General features: G+C 47.3%; 1 protein-coding gene and 1 long non-coding RNA gene across 5 annotated transcripts in view; one reads left to right on the forward strand and one right to left on the reverse strand.

Moving 5' to 3' along the window:
• LOC139051747 (uncharacterized) overlaps positions 1-23783 on the forward strand; it is a 193317-nt gene that overhangs the window by 92783 nt on the left and 76751 nt on the right. The window lies entirely within an intron of this gene.
• The window catches only part of LOC139051745 (uncharacterized), a 185912-nt gene that overhangs the window by 89324 nt on the left and 72805 nt on the right, over positions 1-23783 (reverse strand). For 3 of the 4 annotated variants that reach the window (XM_070528741.1, XM_070528742.1, XM_070528743.1), the window contains exon 3: positions 20535-20642. The exons of the other annotated variant lie outside the window; for it this stretch is intronic. In XM_070528741.1, the coding sequence (XP_070384842.1) occupies positions 20535-20642 (108 nt within the window). The remainder of the gene's footprint in view (positions 1-20534; positions 20643-23783) is intronic. 4 annotated transcript variants of the gene reach the window in all.

Here is a 23783-nt window from a genome sequence, read left to right on the forward strand (position 1 = left end):
TCAGGCCACATAGGTTACCACAATACACACGAGCGCATACGCAGCCGATTTTTTGGCCAGGTCTTTCCACGAGCATAGCTAGATATGTTGCCTCATGCACGCTCTGCCAACACCGTTAGCGACCTACTACAGCTCCGGCCGGGATTCTACAACCACTTCCTCGTCCAACAGAACCCTTCTCTGTCATTGGCATTGACCTTTTCGGATCACTTCCAACTACTCCAGACGGCAACAGATGGATCGTCATTGCTGTTGACCATTTGACCCGGTACACTGAAACAGCCTCAGAATGTTTAGGAGCTGCCTCAGAAGTAGCGGCCTTCTTCTTGCAGGCTATCTACTTACGTCACGGGGCGCCTCACGTTCTTTTGAGCGACCGAGGCAAGGCATTTCTTTCAAGCACTCTTAATCAAGCTCTGCAAGCGTCCAACACCGTGCACAAGACAACGTCTAGCTACCACCCTCAAACCAATGGCCTAACAGAGCGATTTCATTCCACGCTTTGCGACACGCTATCCATGTACATTCAACCTGACAATTGTGACTGGGATGCGGGTCTCCCATTTGTAACCTCTGCATACAATACTTCTGTTCAACGCACCACCGGATACTCTCCATTTTTCTTAGTATGCGGCCGCCCCCCCCCCCCCACATCATCACTCGACGTTTCTTTCTTCTCTCGCCCCGTCAACGCTTCACATTCATTTGCTACCAGTTTGTGTCTCGTCTTGCCCAATGTAGTGGTCGCGCCCGTATTAACACAGAAGCAAGCCAAGACTATCGCAAACATCGGTGCGATGCCTCTCACCGCGTCGTTTCCTACCGCCTTGGTGACCAGGTGCTCCTATGCACACCGGCACGAACGGCCGGCTTATCTGAGAAGCTTGGCTCTCCATATACTGGCCCCTACAAAGTCATAGAACAGACCTCGCTGGTCAACTATCGCGTTGCACCTGTTGATGCCCCAACTGACCGACGCTGCTGCGGAACTGAGATCGTGTACATTTCCCGCCTGAAGCCCTTCATCTCCGTTCCACTGTCTAATGTGCGGCCAGGTCGGTCGCTTCCGTCCACGGGGAAATTAGTGCAAGCATTAATGCCGACTTCATCGTCATCTCTACAAAGTCATCATCAATCATCGGCTCGTGTTCGTTTTTCCACCAGGGCCATTTTTCCTTCTTGTCGAATGAAGCGTCGTCTCGACCGTGGCCTTTCAATACACATATATATGTGTGTGTGTGTGTTTGGGGTGCGGAAAGCTGGTCTCCCCCCCCCCCTTCCAGAAACATGATAACACTCCGCCTATGCCTGAAGATGCAAATAAGCGCATTGTGTATGATGAGCAGTCCCCCTAAACTTCCTGACCTGTTCCCACTTCCTTTTGGATGTGTGGTGCTAATAATTGTAGATGTGTATTTCCGCCAAGATAATTTTTCCGCCTGTCTCCGAATATATTGAGCTTTCACTTTGGCTTGTTTAAATTTCAGGATGTTATGTGTTGGGTATCTGCGTAAGATTCTCCAGGCCTTATTTTGCTGCTTTTTTGCTTCGGTGCATTCATTTGTTCATCAAGGATTCAGCTTTTTCCGAACTATGTCAGAAGATTGAAGAATGGCCTTTTCAGCTGGGTAAATTATACAAGTAGTAAATTTTTCATTAATGTCATCAATGCTGAGATCTCTCAAATTGAGCTCCTCCAGCCTGGCACTTGACGTGAAAACACACCACTCTGCCTTTTGTAATTGCCAACGGCACGGTTTATGGGATATAAGGGGCAGCGTTGATGTGAGGTTAATTGCTGTAGGCAGATGATCGCTGCCATATAAGGTGTTCAGGATTTCCCATTTAAAATAAGTATAAACACATGGTGAGCTTAAGGCTAAATCTAGACAACTAAAATGCCGTGATGTAGGCGAGAAATAGGTTGGCACCTGAGTTTAGAATCAAATGTTATTGGATAAAATGAAATCTTTGATAAGTCGCCCTTTTTGGTGAGTTTTATCGCTGCCCCAAAAAGTGCAGTGAGCATTAAAATCTCTAACTGAAACACAAGGCTCTGGCAACTGGTCAATTAATTTTTCCAGGTCTCGAGTAGTGATATGGGTATGGGGAGGAATGTATAATGAACAGATGGCGACAGTCTTGATGATAAAACGGTGGCAGCTACAGCTTCGTACGGAGTATTTAATAGAACGTTCCGTGTCGGGATGTCGACTGCGACTACAATAGCGACACCTCCGGATAGACAGCTGGAGTGCTCGCGGTCCTTTCTTACGACAGTAAAACCTATCAGAAAATGTGTATTTTGGGGGCCTAAGTTTGTTTCTTGAAGGCAGAATGCTACTGGTAATAACTTACTTATAATGCCTTTGATGTCAGCTATATCGTGAATGAGGCCTCTGCAATTCCAATGAATGATGAAAGCCATTTTAATGCAATTGGAAAATATTTACTTGCGTGTGTGCGCTTAGAAGTTGTAGGTTAGATGTATTGCAAAGCTGATTACTTTTAATAAGGCTGGTAACCATTCAGGTTACCTGCCCTTTTTTCGGCTCAGTTACTAGAAGTTTCTACTTCTTGGCGCCCTCCAAGGAGCGCTGATCTTTTGGCGTCAATGACGGCGGGGTTTTGGGGTCGACTTCCATCGCTTTCTTCGAGGCTCTGGATGATCGAGAGCCACGTGCCGAGACGTGCGTCCAGGTAGTAGTGTTCGGTTGAACTTAGGGCCCTGCGGCACTGTGGTCTGCCGGCCCGTCTTCGATGATAATGGAGCGGCACTGGCTGCAGCCACCAAGAGGGCAGATGTAGTTTCTACAGGAGCATGCCGGGCGTGGAGCCTGTAGACTCCTGAAACCGGTGTGGCGCTGGCCCCTGCCGCGTCACACGGGCATAGCTTACTTGAGGTAAGTGCCCTAGCCTTTTCGTCACTTCACAAGATCAGGTCTTTTCCTTTACACTGATGGCAATGATTTATTTTTCTCTTTTCCAGCAAGGGCAGCTCCATGAGTAAGCTGGATGATCGCCCTTGCAATTGACACATTGTGCAGAAGCATTGCAGTTGTCAGATGGATGGTCGTTGGCACTACATTTCGCGCACGTTTCATTGCCTCTGTATGATTGTGATGCAAGCAAGAACCTCTGGCATTTGAAGCAGCGCGTCAGGTTCGGTACGTACGGTATGACGCTGATTTTCAAGTAACTTGCATAAAGTGAACAGGGTACAGTTCTGGTTCCAAATGTCAATTTTACATGTTTTGTGGGTATCTGTCGGTCGTTTCGTCGAAGTGCTATTCTTTGTACCTTGATTACGTTTAGCTCCTAGAATCTCTCAAAGAGCTCTTCATCACCGAGGTTCAAGAAATCCTCTTCCGATATTACTCCTCTCTTTGTGTTGAGTGAGCGACAGGAGGGGTACTGACATTGACTTAACCGATACTTGTTAGTTCAGCTATCTTTTCGACTTGTTTTCTTTTTTTGTCAGTTTGACCAGGAGGTCTCCACTTCCCATCTTCAATGCTTTGTAGCCTGGTCCGATCGTGTTTGATAGGCATATTGACACTAGGAAGGATGATCGCTTTCTGACGGTTGTGTTGCCTTCACTGTGAAGGACATAGTACTTTGGAAAGGTGTCTTGATTAGATTTCAACAGGAACTGGAATGTTGCTTTGGTGCGCCCTCATTTTTGAGGGCGATCTTGGAGGGAGGGGAAAGCGTTTACCACGTAAACCCTGGAACATTCGGCGGTGATGGTAGCCACCCATCATCGAGCCCAACAAGGGGACGCTGCTAGTTTAGGCATAATACCTGCACACGCCAGCAATGCATCGCCGCTATAACCTAATATAGATGTACCCAAGACTAGGGCCCAAACAATGCAACGTTTCTTTCCTTCGAGCGCTTCCTAACCTTACGTGAGGCCTCCTTACAGCGAAGGATCGATGGAGGAAGCAAGCGTACTCTTAAAGCTCTCTTCACCCGTCCTCACGTAAGGAGCGGTTGCCGCATGCCTGGGTTCGAGATTATCTCTTAAAAGCTTTACGCGAACACCATTATTCAATAAAAAAATGGTCTATCGTCGCACAATCTTTCAATTGAAGAGCTAATATAGAGACACGTGGACGCTTTCTTCTAGTTTTGTTTACTAAACTTAAACAATGTAGCGCGTTACAGCGCAAAACTTGATGTGCTCCAGCAACGCTGGCACGCCGGCGTCTGCCGGCGTCGTGCAACACCTAGCAACGCCTAGCAACGCTTTCGTGCCTCACGCGTGACTGAAACGAACATGCCTGGCAAGACGTACCGTGCTCGCGCTTGTCCGCAGGTGGAAGATAGCGCGCATGTGCAAGCAAATGTCACGTGGTTAAGCAGTGAGGTGAAGCGCTCGTTCAGGGCCAGGAGCGGCGTAAGGACGCATGAAGGTAGCTTTGGAGCTACCTTATGCTGTGGAAGCACCAAGGAAGCTTTCACCGAGGGCCCCTCAGTAAGGAAGCTTTCAGAGTGACGTAAGGTAGCCTCACCGCAATGAAGGCTTCCTTACTGAGGTAAGGAAGATTTCATTGTTTGGCCCTAGATATATTACACATTGTTAACTCTTGGCGCCAGGAAATTCGAAAGTAATAAGAAGCCAAGAGAAGACGGGAAAGATGAAAAGGCGAGAGAAGGACGAATATTGGAAGGAGGACAAGAAAAGGCGACTGCCGATTTCCTCCAGGTGGGTGAGTATGGAGGTCCCGTCTATGTCAAGCAGAGGCCGAAGAGGTCCGTTGCCTCCGCCGGGGTACCGTTGAGGTCCAAACACCCAGCATCAGCTCAACCCCCAGGTTCCCCTTTTCCCCAGGCACGGCTAAGCCGCGCATGGCTAGTAGGATCCAACCCTCGTGTGCTCGGGTACGTGGTGTCGCAACACGCCAAACGCCTGCTGACGCATACGCCCCTGCGCGGTAGCAATAGCATCACACACACGCTCGCATCACATCCAATTGGACATCTGAGCAGGTTTCTTCAATGAAGCTATCGCTTAACTTCGGCAGTTACCTTTTGGTTGTCTTTGTCATTTCCAGTTTTCTTTCTTTCTTTTTGATAAGGTAGCATGTTCAAACAAGGAAAGGGCACGGTTTAATTTTGGAACGGCGGGCAGTCATCATCCATGGAAATCCTCCAAGTCGGAAAGAACGTGGGGCCCATCAGGCCGCATCCAGCCATACCGGCGTCAGTAATGACAGCGCGGGGCACTGGCCACTTGTAAAGAACAAACGGGAAAGATGCAGGCAGCCTAACTAAAAAACACACGCGCTCCAAGTGCAACGTGTACCTTTGCCTCAATAAAGAGAACTACTTCATCAATTTCCATCAGCAGTTGAGCTAAAGTTAATGAATTCATCGAATTCATGAGTTGTCTTTTAAACAAAAAAGAGCGTCTGAAAGAAAGACAACAGCATTTCGTAATTACGGGCCAAATCTGCAGAAAACTTCAGCTTTGGTCGAAGTACCAAATGGCCAGTGTCCCAAATTCACAACGCACAATTTCTTTTATTTATTAGCAAGATTTTCGCACTCAGTTTTTAATACGACAATTAATTATTTTCTCCGACTCCAAAAGAATTGGTCTCTAAAGAACGTTGGCAGGGCTCCTTATTAACCATGAGCAACTGCCTTCAACTCATTTGTTGGAGCGAATCCTTCGGCAAGAACGTAGCCGTTCACAGCGCAACCTTTTTCCGCGATAGCAGTTCAGACAGCTTCCAAATGGGGTGTCCGTTCACCCTTTCCTTTTGGCCGTCGTCACCAAGCCACCTACTGAAATTCACTCGCACCTTATGACATCGAAGAATGACAATTCTCCTGCCAGTCACTGCGAATACCAAGGCCACTCGGAACTGCATGGTTGGGAGTTACATGCAGTAACGGCTGAGGTATTGCGCAGCACTTGGTATGCTTTGTGCGAAGATTTAGGTGCCACGCAGACCCTGTGAGTGCTGGCGTCTGTGCGCGTATCTTGGAGACCGCAACAGGCAAGGGGACAGAGGCGATATTGGACTAATTGCGAAGAGGATGTTGCGTTTGACAGGGTGGCGCTGTCTGCTGTGGGAATGGGCTGCTGTCACCGTAATTGAGTTCAAGAGCAGGAGGAATTTCTGATGTCTGCTGATTTTTGTTTCATATTTTTCTGTCGTAGGCCCAAACAATGAAACGTTCTTTTCCTTCGAGCGCTTCCTAACCTTACGTGAGGCCTCCTTACAGCGAAGGACCGATTGAGGAAGCAAGCGTACTCTGAAAGCTTCCTTCGCCCGTCCTCACGTAAGCAGTGGTTTCCGCATGCCTGGGTTCGAGATTTTCACTTAAAAGCTTTACCTAACACCATTATCTAATAAAGAAATGTTGCATCGTCACAAAATGTTTAAATTGAAGAGCTAATATAGAGATGCGTGGACGCACTGTTCTAGTTTTGTTCACTAAACGCAAAAAAGTACCAAATCACAGTGCAAAACTTGATGTGCTCCAGCAACGCTGGCACGCCGGCGTTGTGCAACGCCTAGCAACGCCTAGCAGCGCTACACTCTAAGAACAGTTTACACCCTTTGGTTGCCCCTTCTGCCACACAAAAGTAATCGTCATCTGCCTTGATGCGTTTCCTTTCTTTATCGCCGCAAGCCCGGAACTTTCCAGTGACGAACGGCACGCGCGTTATCAGAAGAGGCACTCCAAAGGGTGTAAACTGTTCTATGCTGATAACGCGCGTGCCGTTCGTTACTGGAAAGTTCCGGGCTCGCAGCGATAAAGAAAGGAAACGCATCAAGGCAGATGACGATTATTTTTGTGTGGCAGAAGGGGCAAGCCAAAGGGTGTAAACTGTTCTTAGAGTGTAGCATGGGCGCTATTCTGGACATTCCGCCGTTTTCTTCGGTGCGTGACGTAGGCGCGACGCAAACAAAATGGCACTGGTGGCCCAGTTTTGCTTATGTAACGTGACGCTAACTTGACGTTTCGCCTAAGAAACTGAAATGAAGGCACTGAATGTAGCGTTATCAGTAAAGCAAAACAGTTTTCCTCCGCAGTAAAAATAAAGCAGCTATCTCAACGCATATGATTATTCGGTCGAAAACGCTTCTCGCTTCCGTCGTCTGCTGCGTACAAGACGTCGTCTGCTTCAATAGCTAGGATGCGTGTCCCCGGAAAATGGGATGAGTCATCGCATGTTGGCGCCAACTCGCTTGTTTTCTTGCTTGAGACAACATACGCGACCTTCCAGTGGTGATGCGCGCACATTCTAGGCCACGTTATCGCTGTCTTGTGAAACGCTAGTGACTCAGCCCGACTCGGCTGGCTCAGAAACGGCCGAATTTCACTGATAGCGTTGCGCGCGCCAGAGATATCCACTAGCGCGACGCAAGCGCCGGCGCTGCCATCTCTTGTTCACTTCGTTGGTTACTCGCACTGCGGGAGGAAACTTCAAGGCGCTGCCTTGCGTTGTAGGGGTTGGAGGGACGGACTTCGGGATGAAAAACCAAACTTGGGAGTATTTATTCTACATTATGTACAAGGAGGTGAGCGACAAGTACCAGTCGTACAGTCATTACGGGCCGGCAGCAACTCGGACGCTGCGGCCCGCGGCAAGAAGTTCGAGAGAGGTGAATCAGGGAATCAGGGAATGTCCCAGAATGCTCAGGTCTCTCTGGAAGGCTTCTTATAAACCCTTCGAGCACTGTAAGTCACGTCATGTTTGACCAATGGGAGAGTCCGCTCCGATGACGCCACTTTCAGCCAATGGTAGGCGCCCGTGTCGCGGTGTCACACCTGGCGGCTCTCTGCGGTCTTGCCTCGCAGACTGGCAATGCACTTCTAACGAGGAGAAGGGGAGGGCTGCTCATGCTCCATTGTCGGAGGCCCACCTGCTAATCCCGGCGGCGCACGAACTTGTTGGCACGTGAACTTGTTGCCTTAAACTTGTTTGCTCGGCCGCTCCTCTGGAATGTGCTTTCCTGCTTCGGCATTCCTCAATTAGCTGTGCTGCAATCCGATGTGGTCTGGGGAACTCGAAGTAATCGCAGGAAACAGCTCCATATCTAACAGCTCATCCTCGCCCCGGTTGTTCTGAATGGCCGGTGAACTCAATTCGCTGGCCATGAGGAACGCTGAAAGAAGCTGCAGGGTACTGGGGTCAAGCCTCGTTTGACAACCCTCGGGATCCTGGGCCTTGGAGAACATACGTCAAACAAACCAAACAACACAGCGCTGCACCACGCGTAAGCGCAGGCTCTTCACCCCTGACTCGCCAGGCTATTACTGAGTCAAAATCAACCCTGATCTTTTAGTTCCCCAATTTTGACAAAACAGTTGTAACCACCCCTCCAAACAGCCATCCATTTCTCCTCGAATGCCGACAAGACCAGAGTACTATTGTTGTTGCAAAACAAAAGGGTCGTTGGCGATGCAAACAACAAATGAAAACAGCCGAACATTACTTAAGTGGCCTAACTACACGAACAACCTGTTTCCAATCTATCGCAGTGGCGTACTTATCGCCCGTATTGGTGCCACTGAACAATCTGGTCAACCTCACAAGTACGAAATCACAAGCGCACTAGCCTTGTGGTCACTAAACAAAACGCGTACTTGCGTTGTAGGCAAACTTTTCATTTACGATTACTCACGTTTCTTCTCTGAAAGTCCTACAGGACACGTGACGTAAATGAACATTTACACTTGCGGGACTTAAACACTCCGCAGAACCCTTAAAATAATGCGTCTTTTAATAACTCGTTCCAGGCACGCTCACTAAAGAAGTCAGAATACGGCTGCCCTCAACACACACTAGCAACCCAGTCATAAATCTGCTTCCTTCCGTCCACACAGGACACGCGCTAAAGGAACTGAAAACGCTTCTCAGTGCAAATCATGCACTCACTGAAAATGTACGCGCTTAACCTTACAAAATTCAAAAACGCTTAAAAAGAAACAAGGTTAAATAAAACACACGCGCGTTACGATAGGCCTCTCAACAATAACCTTGACCCTCAGGTTACTCACACACACACACACACACAAAAAAGCCTATCTACTTATTAATGAGCATCTCGCGAGACTACATGTTTACACAAACGCGTCTTTCAAATCTCGGAGCTTTCTCAAACCAAAACATAAACAAAGCTCATACCTTTACATATTGAAAGAAATCTCAGTCTCAAATCGCGAAACCTTTCCGATGCTCAAAATAAAAAACAACACACTTCATTTCTACGGAAGGGCTCTTCGCCTCCCTTTCCAAACGCTTATGTCTGACTCATACTCTGAGCCGTCCTCGCGGTGGTCGCGGCTTGAAAGCTACTCTGGCTGCCGAGAGACAACAAAAGGGCTGACTAACTATCAGCTCCCCCAAGACGTTACGGTCTCCTGCCAATTTGCGTCCTCGCGCCCCGCTTTCAACACAAACTCGATTGACCGCGTCGCTACTCCCCACCTGGTCTCGTCCTGCCACCTTGCGTTTCTTCGAACTGCACGCTGAGCTATGAAAAGAACTACGGAACGACGAGGAGTTTAACTGCCTCGTGCCCTTTGTCCGCGTCCGTGCAGAACATTCTTCGCGGTCCCCCTTTGACCGGTGGCTTGAACGTTTTCGATGCGTCAACATCGTCCGAGACGACCGCATCTTTTTCCTCGCGCCCTGCCCATTTGGGTTTCTCGCCATTTTTGGCGGCGCTACATTAATTACCGTCTTTCGGTCTTTACTGCGCTTCTTTTTACGGCGCTTTCTCTTCGCACTCGCTTTCCTGTCGCCTTCTCGTGCCTCGTGCTGGCCGGTACACATTTCGTCGGCCCGGATCGGTCTCTTACCCGCACAGTCTGAGTGATTTACATTTAAATCTACTCTCACTTTGCCTCGACTGGCGGACAGCCCAACCGACTCTGGCACAATGCAGCAGGCTTTACTCGAGTTAGACAACTCGCACTCTTGCGAACTGCCCTCTACTACATTGCCCAGCTCACGCTGTGCATCGGCACACAGCCCGTCGGTATCGATCGCTGTCTCACGCGCACAGTCCGAATGATTATTAACTGAATCATCCCTATCTAGGCCATCTAGACTGGCGGAGAGCCGCACCGATCCCTGAACAATGCAGTTGTTCTCTCGTGAGCTACGGAGCTCGCCACCCCGAGAGCTATTCTCAACTACATCGTCCAGCTCGCACTTCACTTCTGCACGCAGATCTGGCTCTACATGGGTGCTCGCGTCTGTCGCGTCAACAGTACCCTTTTCCTCGCTAGCAACCTCGCTAACCTTACCAGCGACGCACACACGCGGTAACTGTGCCAATTTGTTCGCAGCTGGCCTAGCTGTCTCTACAGTCATCTGTTGGCACAGCACCTCGTCGCTCTCCTTGCGGCCTTTAACGGCCTCTCTTGCCACTAAGGCATCGTTAGCAGCTAGCCTTTTCCCTTCACTTATGAATTTGCAGCCAATCTCACAGGCACTACTCTTCTCGTCGGCTTCTGGCGAAAGTCCGCTCGATGCTTCCTCATTCTTTCGCTCTGTACTACCTGCAGAATTCTCAGACAGCCGTTGTCTCTGTGCCAATAACTGATCACAATACTGTATCTCTTTGATCAGTGCTGCCTTCTCTCTCTCATACTTTTGCTCACGCTCAAGCTTACGTTGATTCTCACGGTCGTGAAGCTCACACCTAAGAGTTAGTTCTTGAAGCTCATGCTTCCATTCATTCTCGCGTTCTTCACGCTTACTCACACTCTTAAGTTGACGACGCTCTCGCACACGTAGACGACGCTCGCGCTCCCGTGGCTCCTGTATCACCTCCCACGCAAGCTCAATGCTTTTCTCATCATTGCCACTATCGTTAATCGCCTTTATGATAGCTGGCGTTTCCATCCGTTCGTCCGCCGCAACTCCCAAATCGTCGCACACCAACAACAAGTCTAACCTCGTCAACCTTCTAAGATCCACGGCAGCTGCCCCGACATGTGGTTAAAACTGTTTTCCTTAATTAATTTGTGCAAACACACAATGCATCAAACTCCCGATTCCCAGAACTATCAAAATTGAACACACAACCTTTGAGTCTGGCGAATCATAAGGAAAAAAACCACGCGCTCACTTACGGTTGCAGCACCCTGCCATCCGGCTCATTCGTCCGCTGTTCCCGGTTCCTCCGGACTCCCTGGGTCGAAGGCTCGCTCCTTCTTCGCTACTCCCAGTTTCTTCGGACCTCTTTCGACGAAGGCTCTCTCTTCTTCGCTCTTCCCGGTTCCTTAGGATCTCTCTCGACGAAGGTTTATCCGTAGCGCTGCCACCAGCTAATGCATTCGGAGGCGATCCTACCACTGCCAACCAGATGTAGGGGTTGGGGGACGGACTTCGGGATGAAAACCCAAAACTTGGGAGTATTTATTCTACATTATGTACAAGGAGGTGAGCGACAAGTACCAGTCGTACAGTCATTACAGGCCGGCAGCAACTCGGACGCTGCGGCCCGCGGCAAGAAGTTCGAGAGAGGTGAATCAGGGAATCAGGGAATGTCCCAGAATGCTCAGGTCTCTCTGGAAGGCTTCTTATAAACCCTTCGAGCACTGTAAGTCACGTCATGTTTGACCAATGGGAGAGTCCGCTCCGATGACGCCACTTTCAGCCAATGGTAGGCGCCCGTGTCGCGGTGTCACACCTGGCGGCTCTCTGCGGTCTTGCCTCGCAGACTGGCAATGCACTTCTAACGAGGAGAAGGGGAGGGCTGCTCATGCTCCATTGTCGGAGGCCCACCTGCTAATCCCGGCGGCGCACGAACTTGTTGGCACGTGAACTTGTTGCCTTAAACTTGTTTGCTCGGCCGCTCCTCTGGAATGTGCTTTCCTGCTTCGGCATTCCTCAATTAGCTGTGCTGCAATCCGATGTGGTCTGGGGAACTCGAAGTAATCGCAGGAAACAGCTCCATATCTAACAGCGTACGTTTCTTTTTATAAATTAGAAAGAGCCCGTTGTCATAACTTTTGATTGTGCAAAAAGGCATTAATCTTGATTACAATACAAATGCAGCAGTGAAAAGTGGACAACATTGACGAAAGTTTGCTATGTTCAGCCAATGTTATTTCGTATAAACGCGTTCTTTAAAAATATGATGGCCCCAAACACAAATACCAACACCACCCGAGAGCGATGCAAATAATATGAGCACGCGTTATGAACAAAATATTTTCGTGGCACCAAACAACGGGGAAACTGTGGCGATACGCATTCCTCTCGGCTTCCATTGCATATGACTGCTCATTAGCATAATTCGCGCGGCTCGTCGTAGCACAAATGATGGCGGAAAATCTCAGCAATGGCGGCTTAGCGCAACGTCACGCATCGTCAAAATGATGCTTACGAAACAGCCCTCCCTGTGACGCACATCGCGACATATTCCTTCAGCCAATCAGCAAGCTGGCATGGCGCATATCTTGAATCACCACCACATATTTGCGCAATTGCACATGCATTGCACTGGTTGTGCATGCTACCGCTCACATTCTTTTTGAAGCGCTAACATCGCAATATAGCTGCCAAGGACCAAAAAAATGTATTAGTCCATAAAATTTGCAGCTCCGCGTCACGTTTCGTCATCTTGATGAAAACGCAAATTTGCATTTTGCAATACTACCGCTTCCCGGTACAAATTTTAAAGCACGTGACCTCTCGACAGCCAATCAGAGAGTAAACGTGGCGGATAATGGCGGCCGTGTAGCCGCCATGCGTGTCCAGAATAGCACCCCATGCCACATGCGTAACTGAAATGAAGATGCCTGGCAAGACGTACCGTGCTCGCGCTTCTCCGCAGGTGGGCGACAGCGCACATGCGCAAGTAAGCATCACGTAGCTAAGCAGCGAGGTGAAGCGCTCGTTCAGGGCCAGGAACGGCGTGAGGACGCATGAAGGTAGCTTCGCCGCTTCCTTACGCTGAGGAAGCATCTTGGAAGCCTTCACCGAGGGTCCCTCAGTAAGGAAGCTTTCAGAGTGACATAAGGTAGCCTCACCGCAGTGAAGGCTTCCTTACTGAGGTAAGGAACATTTCATTGTTTGGCCCGTAGTATGGTTGAACAAAATATCTCCAGTTGGCGCTCTGAAGACGACGCTCTCTGACGTCACCTTTGATGCCGCGAGAAGCCGGTCTTTTGGCTTCCCGATCCAGTTTCGGCGCAGAGCTTCTCCGCTTACTTGAAATAATTTTTATTTTGTGTTCCTTTATAGGCTAAGATACTTCACGCGTGACTGGAGTCTCGTAGAAATCTAAAACGACCACTTTCCCGACATAGTCGCATACCCAGTGGCCAATGTTGTGTGCTCGGCGAGGCAGCAGCCAGCACACACCTAGTCGTCAAGCTAGTAGACAACGTCACTGGGTAAAAGAGGTTATAGGTACAAGTGGACAAATGGGAAAGTAGGTGAAGATCCCAAAGAATGCTAACCGCATTAAAAGACCGAACTTTCAAAATTATCTCGGACTTTCTCCCCCTCCCTGAAATTTGCAGACTTAAAATGTAATCAATCAATCATCTGTGGAAATTTCGCTACCCCAGTACGTCAACAGGGATTACAAATACTTCCAGACGATAATCTGCAAAGAAAACCGCAGGATGACAGGCTGTCTACGAATGGGAATAAGAAAGGAAGTCAGGCGGGGAGCGAAAACCAGCCAGTTCTTTTGTGAATTTGCTAAAACCGCACACTGGCTGCCAGCCACCTGCAGCTATGGCCCTTGCCCCTGCTGAGACGGCGTCTATACGGGGTGGCTATTCTTAAGTTTTACAGAATTGAAAAAAAAGATGCCTGGGGCAGGTTGCATAATTCTTGTCCTTGAGCTGGATTATTAGAAGAGGCAGACATAACCAGCACGAGAAACTGAAAAGCTAATTTAAGTAATTACCAGAAATTCGCTTCTTCTACATTAATTGCTTTGCGGCATATATTGAAATTTAGGAACCGTAGCCGGTCTGTTTGCAGATACCTATCCATTCGAAATGATTTTGCGTGAGCACATCAGTTTCGAGATATAATTTCCTAAATTTAAGAAGAAATACATGGGCGTTCCCGTTACTTTTGTGCTTCAATGCATAAACGAGCGTTTTCTTAATAGAAAGAAAGGAAATCAAGTGGACGAACAGTGCATTATTAGGGCAAGTTTGATGCCGCATATCTGTAAACTGAAGTCATTCTGGAAATTCATTCCAAGTGGAAACGCCTTGCGAACTCAACGGCTACAGTTCGTAAATTGCAATATGTGCAGTAATGTAATCGATTCAGAAGATAATTAGTAGATTTTTGTTAAATAACTGACCGTGTGTTTTAATTTCTGTTGCACGAAATGTCCGACTCTCAGAATAATCCAGCTCAAGGACTAGAATCGTGTCATCTCAACATAAAATGTTGAGAAATTCCGTAAAAGTTAAAACGATCACCCCGTGTAGTATTCAGTGACATGTTCTCCACCAAACACCGTAAACACCTTAGCGACTGCGCCGATTGTCAACAATTAAGGACTAGAAAACCCCGCGCTAGCGGTGCTGGCCGGCCTTCCGAGGCTTTGGCGCGTGTCTACAAATGGTGTAATTATAACTGCGCTAGCGTAATAAGTCTGTGTGCACTCACATCGGTTATGTTATTATGACCTTGTCCTTTAAATAATAGGCACGTAGTAGAAAGATTACGTGGCCACTAAAACTTGCAGTTAGGAGTTCTGATGGCTACCCTATTGACCTAATGCAGCACCTGTAACGCGAGTACATTCGCTCTTCATTGAACGTCTGCGCCAGACAGGCCCTTTACGGAGTGGGCGCACAGCGTTTCTACCGGGATAATTTTTTTTTATCACACCGCATCAATCGTTCCGGCGACATGTACTCAGTGTTTTTTAATTTTTTTATCTAGGCCAATTATTATGAAATAATTGTGCAGTGATTCCTCCTGTCTGTGTGCTTTGTGCGACTTAAAACCTCTATAAGCTCGCACAATCTCCGAAGTTCCTGCCTTGCTTGCCGATATGACGATAGAATTAAATGATCAAATGTTTATCAGTGGCGAATATTAGAGCTGTTTCAGGCAAAAGGCGCGATAACGACGACGACAAAAGAGATAAACATATAGGCTAACACAAACAAAGCAACATTTGCAACAAATTTATTGAGCGGAAATCGGGGCATTATTTAAACAAAAAGTGATGTTAAAGCGCATCAGTGTGTATTCCAGATACTGCATTTCATTGGATGATAATGAGGTGAATGCTATAGGATAAGACGCAACGGTCACCTGCTTCAACATTTGCTTCAATTATAAATCTCCTTCACTTATCGCGAGTGCTTGCAACAACGAAGCGTGGGCCAAAGTTCGGAGTGCAGTTTCACTTGCTGAAGATGCAAAAGCAACGTGCCCATGTTTCCGTCCTAACGTTTTACAGCCGCAGCATGTGATGGGCCCTTCACAGCACCAGCAGAGCTTTCCGTCAGCTATGGGCTGCGTATACACACCAAGATTGAGCATGGCTAATTTCTAATGCCATGCTGAGTGCATTGCGCGCCGCTGCTTTCACAGCCCCAGAGCCACTTGCAGTTGCGGCAAATATATTGCGTCTTCGGTGTCCCGAATACGCATAGCGTATTGAATTGTTGATTAGGGTGCAATACCGGTCATATTTGGTGCACAATAATGAATGCACGGTGCAAAAAAAAAACGGAATGTAGAAATAAATTGCCGTTTACATCGGAAGTTATGCTGGAAAAAGTCCTTACAGTCATTGTGCATTGTTGCCAGTTCTTTTACCTTTTCATGCAGTTTGCTTCTTCCTCTCACTTTTCGGGTGCTGGGTTTATGGCGGCTGGCCGCTGTCGTGCAACCAACACTGGTTATGTGCAAGAGGGCGTGTGACACACAATGGGTATGTGCCACTGGACAGTGTGTCCGAATAGACAAGCAGAACATGAAGAAAGAATGAGTGAAGTCGGCAAGTGATGAAGCAGCAGCAGACCGAGTGTGGCGAAAGAAGTGCTGGGAACAAAATGTGACCAAAGCATGCATTGAGGGACCGATGCGTTGAGCTATATAGTAGTGACGAAGGAGAAGCGCGGGCATTACAGTGTGCAACAAGGAAAGCTTTACTTGGTTTTCTGCTCATCGAAAACAATGTCTAGAAATTACGCTTCGATATCTAGTACTGCCTTTAAGCAGTACTGTTAACTCTACCTTGGAGCAATGGTATTAGGATACAGCAATAAAAACGTTTGCCCAGCCATTTATGATTTTTTTTGTGACAATAAAAAGTGTGCGTTATTAATATTTTGTAGTTTCCATAATTGATTTGCTTCTACATCATTTCAGAAAATTTAAAAAGTAGAAACACAAATTCACAGTTAGAATTTTATTAATAATATTACTCAAAATTTAACTTGCTCATGTTTAAGTATATTCTTTACTTCATGTATTTCAGTAATTAGTTTTTGTTACTACTCCTATCACGGCAAGGCTGACTATCGTATTCAACAGTGCTTTATCGCATATATTAACAGTTTATTTCTCATCTTGGATTATTCATTTATTTTCATTTTTTTCTATTATTTCTTTGTTAATTAATTTTATTTTTCAATCATATTACCACCCGATTCGTGGCCTATCCCCCATAGTGGGTTTATGCCATTCTCTGCGGCTTCTTCTTCTCCTTCTTCATCTTCTTCGACAGCTTCTTCTTCATCACATCATCATCATCATAATAATCCTCATCATCATCTAAGCTTTGCTTGTCACCAATTCACACATACGCGTGGGATCCGCCGATACTTTTCTTGGCCCGGCTTTTCTGTAAATTTAACAGCCCATCTATATTCACATTGCTTTCTCTACAGTTCTGTATTCTGCCGCGTTACTTACCGTTTTTCATTATATTAGAAGTTTTCTTACGTAGTGCGGTAAGCTGTATCGTACGTGTAATATGTGTTTTTTTATTTCTTGTCACAATTGCCACTTATCGTCATTTGCTTCAAATCTAGAGCAGGATTGGCATTCATACAAAAAATGTTCTTACTCTAGAACTGTTCGTAAGGGCAGGTGTCGGTCAATCGTGGAAGTTGAACTTTTAGAGATGTGAGAGCTTGGAAAAAAATAATTTTTGGGAGAAACTACTTTCTTTTCTTTTTTATTAGGTCATAAAAAGCGAAAAAAGGTCCAATTTTGCCCCATAAAATACAGTACATTGAAGCAAATTAAGCTGCCTGAGAGAATGGATTTATTTGCGGGCAATAAACGTGTTTGCGTGGCAGTATAACGTTATCGAGCTCTTTCGGCACGTATGCACAAAAACGGAAGACACTTTGTCGAGACTAACGTGTGAAACGGCGGAAGCCTGACAGCATTGCCAATGGCGTTTGTTGCGTCGGAAACACCACGGAGGCACTCAATTCGCACACTGTTAAGTGAATGTTTGTTTGTTTATTAAATGCCTGCAACGTCGTTCTGGACGAAAAGTCTGTTAAAGTAGTTTGTGGCCGCCTGGAACTGTTGCAGCGCCGTTTGTGGATCAGGATGAGACGCGTCTTCCTTGGCGGTGTCGGGGTGTAGTTGGCCATCCTCATCATCCACTTCGCTCGATTGATTTGTACTTGCTCGGCTTGCCGTGGCAAGATGGCGGTCACAGCGCTTTCGAGCTTCATTTGCCTTGGTAACGGGACATGCAGCGAGTCGCTTCAAACCCATTGCCTCTCTTGCGTTGGCCCGTCGCGCCCCTGGACTCTGTGGTGTCGGATGCGCCTCGCCGCCCTGATGCATGCGACGTATAAACTCAGCCTCTCTTGAGCGCCGCTTGCGTTCAGCAGCTACCGCACGTCGCATGTTGGGAGACACTGGTTTGGCGAGACGAGGCATCCTTCCCACACGATACGGCAGAGTAAGCTGCCGCCACCGCCGCCGCCCTACCACACCAAAGCAGACGGTCGCCACGCCCGCCTCGCGACAGTGACGCCAGGCCACACAGCGCCCAATCGGGAGGCGACCTCAAGCGCCTGACGACAGTGACGCCAGGGCGCACCATCGAACACACGCCGCCACGCGTGCCGATGTGATGAATCATCCCGCGCGGTGCCGAACCACCCCGACACCCGCGCTTGAAGAAATTGACGTCACGCACGCGAGCAAATCAGTAGGCGCACACCTGCGCCTAGCGACAGTGACGTCATGACACAGAGGAGACTAATCGGGAGGCCGGAAAGCTGTGACCTTGACAATGAGCCATTAAAGGCTTCCGCCTTAAAATCGCTCTGCGAACTCTTCTTTCCTGCGAATCAGTTTTAGCGGCCTTGTTAACCTTCCGTGCACGCTGCCGCGATTTTACACCGGTCGCCGCAAGCTAAGTAAGGGAAAGCGTACCAATCGCAGACGCCGGCGCCACCCTCCTCACCGGTTATGTATTTTCAGTGTGCTGGCTCAGCCCCATCGAAACCCTGTCCACTTGAGCGTGCTCCTCCCCTTTTGTCAGCCAATTAGATAGAACAAGCCGCTCATTGTAGGCAATGTTATTGATTTTTAAAGCAAATAATGGTGACTGCCTACAAACGAGGAGAGCGTTTGATTGGGTCTTTCAAACAACACTACGGGTTACCGCCCGATGCTTGCGTCGGTGGTTACGTAAATGTGACGTCAGGAAGCTGGACTAAAACAGATTGGAATCATTTTACGTTATAGGGCTCCAGCACTCTTTAAGCTGGCGTAAAGTGCACGTGAGCTGAGAGGTTTGCAATATGTGCAGCATATTCGAGCGCCTTCCGGGCGTCTAAACGTACCCATACGTTTCACATAGTTTTCACCATTTCCAGTTATGTAACTCTCCGCATGGCAAACAAACACCGTCCGCAATCTGGAAATTTCAGAAACTAACGTTCCTGAAGTGTGCAGACAGTAGAGCACCCTCGCTTCCCTAATAAAATAAAAGTGCGATGCTTTCATGGTCGGTAGACGAAAATTCCGAAAGCTGCCAAGAATATCTGAAGCAATAAAACAGTGGGTGATTTGTCAAATAGTATATCCATATTGTCACGTGGTTGTGACGTCAAGGAACACAGTAGCAATACTGTGAACGACAAAACTAACTTTTATTGGGCGAACCTGTGCCCACAAAACAGGCTACACTTATAGCACAACGATAGCGGCGAACACGCTCGGCGATCGTGAAAATCTGATCTGCGGGTCAAGCGCGTCGGCTTTTATAGAGCAGTCGTCGAATGTTCCAGACTAATCGTTCGCACCCGCGTGCCTTCCACAAAGTTCTACACCATTCGCGCCAGGTGACGAAATCAGATAACGTAAGGTTCGGCGACAACAGACGTCGGATAGAAGCATCGATAACTTTCCAGAAACTTCGGATACATGCAGGCGCGTCCCACGCTGTGCGATTACATTTGTTAGGCGGCGAAACGTGGTTGCCCGATAGAGATAAGTACACGTGTCAATATCTTGCCAAAGCATTTATAAACATATGTTTGCATGCATCCCCGTCTGCTGTCATTTTTACTTCCACATGATATAACGGTTAGGATATTTTTCCAGTGTTTCCAAAATTTTTGTCAAAAAATGCATTTTTTACGTTTTATTTTTTCACGGCTTCAAAATTTTCAGAAATTTTATCACTAGACATATTACTAGCGAAGACGGCCGGCCGGTCGCAAATAGGTCTTACGGAGAAAATCTTCGTGAATTCGGCCCGACGGCCTCTTGAAGCTGCTTTTAGCTTTTTTCATTGTTTTCTTGTACAGTGTATATCCATGCATTATACAAAGAAAAATGTCAAAACGTCAAGCAATACTACAGCTGAAAGGACTCGTGGGACCAAATTCAGGTCCTACTTGCAAGTGGTGCCATACACGAGCTCTCCTTGCTCACCGATTGCACCTGTAGGTGCATGTTGACGAATTTGCGCTGGCAAGGCGCAGACACTACGCGCCTTGGTGGAGCCTCTGACTTTGCTGCACCGCATTACCGCAACTTCACTGGTATTTACCCGGCGAGTGGCTGGCCCATTTGTACTTGCTGTCTGCTTATAGCAATAGGATAGTAGAAGTTAGAGGGCAAATGAAGCTCAACTCTACCACGCAATGACTTTGCAATGCCCGAATAAGTGAAAACCAAGGGAGCACAAATGTTAGTCGAATCCACAAGGGAAAGGTTAAATAAAATCCGTGCAATATCAATCGTTCTTACACTGTACGAAGAGGTGTAGTATATCAGCGCTGGCAGATGTTTGCTCCAGATTAACTTCTAATATTGTTAGCATGAATGCATATCGCTTCCCCGTAGATGGTGAGACATTCCTTTTGAAAGTGGGAACCAGCGATTGACAAGAGAAGGCATCCTGACGCAGCAGAATAGACGAAAGATTGCGAAGGGTTCAAATGCGGGAAATATGTAGGGAATAAGCGGGTCATTGGACGTGGCTTTCGAGAAGCACAGCCAGTACTTTGCATGTTGCTTTCTGGCATGAAAGCAAAGAACTAGTAAAATGGAGAAGTGGTTTGCTCACGATCATCCCAGATGCATCGGCACAAGTACTTCTCGCACTCTGACCGCAGGTTAGGCTTGCCGACGTGGTACGAGTAGCAGGACCTTGAGCATGCTTCCACAGTGCAATCTGCGCACAAGCGTCGTCGGTCTGTCGAAAGCTGCCCAGAATACTCATAGTCAAGACACAAGCGAAGACACCACACAACACAATATATATTTAAAAGACGAAGCTAAGCTTCAAGAACTGCAGCAGCTAATTTGGTCTCACCTGCCACCGCAAGGAAGCACAGAGAGGAATTCTAAATAGTGAAAGCGCTTAATTCCAGCGAAACGGTTATGACAACCTGCGGCACCAGAAATTATGGACGACAAGACTAAGGGAACGGAGAGCTCGATTTTTCGCTAGTTACAGCCACGTCGTTCATGTCACCCTAACTATAACAGCACAGTATCAGCCATTTCGAACCAATGCAAAGCGCGAAAGTCATGTAGTGCGAACTATAGCCCACATTGCTCATGTCGACCACGACAGTGGTAAACATCAATAGCGCGCCGCCGCCATGGAGGCACGGCTATTTCTGCCCCTATCGGCCCCATTTGGAAGCGTTTTTGCAGTCGCTATTGAGTAAAACAGAAAGCCTTCTGGGGTCTCGGAAAACTAAGTACTCGTCATCCCTTGGGAGTGACACTGATGCAGTCACGCACATACGCAGTAACCGAGAAAACTGGAGTATCCTGATCATTCCAGGCTAATAACAGGTCAATTTTACTCTGAAATTACGTGAACATTGCCGTGAGTATGCGTAATAAAACTACAGAAATGTTAGGGTGAAATCGCGGTCGAATGTACCAATTTTCCGAGCGCAATGTGTCTCTATAGTGCTACATATATATATATATATATATATATATATATATATATATATATATATATATATATATATATATATATATAGAGAGAGAGAGAGAGAGAGAGAGAGAGAGAGAGAGAGAGAGAGAGAGATTGTTTGGCTGCTGTCAAAGAAGGCTGTACCTGCAGGAGCCCTATACCGGAACAATATTACACGCAATCAGCATCTGTGCGATTCCTTCCATTTGCACGGCAGTCGATGGTAGCATCACATCAGGTGCGGCGTTCACAAAATTTTGCGTTTGTAAGGGTTGTTTGCCATTTCCCGGCTGCCTTCGATAATAATACGTCCAACATCAGGATTGGCTGGAATTTGCTTCTACGAAAAGCAGAAGAGTACAAGCTTTGTGTGCATACGGCCCTAGATAACTTTGTTTAGGTATGTGTACAGGCCAAACCTGCTTGCAACCAAACGTTTTGATAACGGCAAAACTGCTCGCTATAGCGCAGTTAAGTATTATGTGATGAAATAAACATAGGGACGACCTAAATGGTGTGCTTCAATGAATATAGTGGGGGGGGGGCACTATTTAGGAACAAATTTCCTATGTTGAATCTAGTGGTAAGAGCAGGTATCAGCCAATAGCGCAGTGGTGCTGGACATATTACTGGCAAAGGCGGCCTGCCAATGTTATAACAGCACTAACAAATGAAAAGATTTGTGAATTCGGCTTAGAACGTTTCGACTTCCACATAGAAGCCTCGCTCACTTTCCATTTTCCAATTATTACATTTTTATTCGGTGTTTTTTTTATTGAATAATGAACCTATTTACGCATAAGTGGAGAGGTCATCGCACCATCATATCATTCCATAGGTTCACTGTAACTATACTCGTGCCTATAGAATAATGTTTGAGTGATTCAACAAGTTCCGTGATCAGTGTTTTTTAAGCGAAAATATGATCTTTTAGGTATATATCTGGCACTGAATTCACAAAGCTTTTCCTTCCTGAGTGCACTTTGCCATTGGCTGGCCGCCTTCACTAATGATATGCGCAGCATCGGGATTGGGTGGAATTTGGCCTTACAATCAATTTTTTAGCGTGAGAGCGTTATCGTGAATACGGGCCCTGATTATTTCCGGTGTAACCTCAGAGCCTAAGCCATGCATGTGCCACAGTTCGCACGTGCTATAGCTCTTACGAAACCTCTTCCAGGTGCACAACCGGCGCGAATTGGCTAAGATAAGCGAAGCCAGGCAAAGTGGCGGTCGGCCCAGTAATGGAAAGCGATATAGTGCAGCAAATTAATTACCAGCGGGAGCAGAATACGATAGACATGAAATCGACAGTACAGACGTTGCAGTGTTTCTTTCGTCCATCGCCTTGTAGGCAGGCGGTTTATTTCTCACCATGAGTTACCAACCACCCCAAACCCACGCTTATTTTTTGCGCTATACGAAACTTCAAAAATCACAAGCGGCTATTGTCTCCCAGAAACGTGTGATTGACGCTGCACGACGTACAGAATTTCGGTGAACATAGCATAACATAGCTCCGTGCAGCCCAATCACACCGCGCGCAACTAAAGGCCCAACCACAAGGAACCGATTTTCAACGGATTTTCGGCGTCGACGCCGTTCGACGGCACGTGGCGTCAACGCTCAACGAGGTTTATTGACGGCTCTCAACCACAACATACTCTCGGCTTCGACGTATTTCAAGCGTGGCGCAATGTGGCCAGGTGCTCCTTTATTAAAATGCCCGAATTTAGCCAGCTAGTTTTGCAAAATGTTGCGCCAACAGAACACTTGCTTTCACTTCATAAAGACTTCGTGTAATTTTAAAACTTCATAAGAATTGTCTTTAGCTTTAACAAAAATATGTACAGTACTTTGCTTGTTGTCTGCACTGATACGCTTAGCAGCAGTGACATAGCATCACCAGCAGCAGCCGCGCTCGCTTGTGTGCACTCTGTGGCATCTCCCTGTCTGCGAATTTTGGCATGGAACGTTTTTTTTTCCTACACTGCAGTTACGACGGAGATTTCTTGTTGGATAGAGAAAAAGAGGAGAATAAAAGCGCAAATAATTCCAGCATCAAACTTTCTGAACCTCTACTGGGAACTTTGTCTTTGTACCTCTCCGTCGTTTGTGGTCTCCCTACTTTTCTGCCACCAAACCTCCAATCGCCTCTTATGGCCGAGGCATGCTCAATCCGCTCCTCCGTTTCGACCGCGTTAGCCTGTGTGCCTATATGCCGGGGTGGACACCCTCAGGTTGGACCATGTCGCAAAAGTCTGAGCCACCTTTTAAAAACATATTGCATTCGTATCAGGTCGAAACATGGGCCGTATTCTCGGACGATCGCTTTCAGAGCGTGCTGCACTGGCTGTTTGCGCAATCATTCAACGCGCC

Source organism: Dermacentor albipictus, unplaced genomic scaffold (assembly GCF_038994185.2).
Source record: "Dermacentor albipictus isolate Rhodes 1998 colony unplaced genomic scaffold, USDA_Dalb.pri_finalv2 scaffold_14, whole genome shotgun sequence".
Taxonomy (NCBI): domain Eukaryota; kingdom Metazoa; phylum Arthropoda; class Arachnida; order Ixodida; family Ixodidae; genus Dermacentor; species Dermacentor albipictus.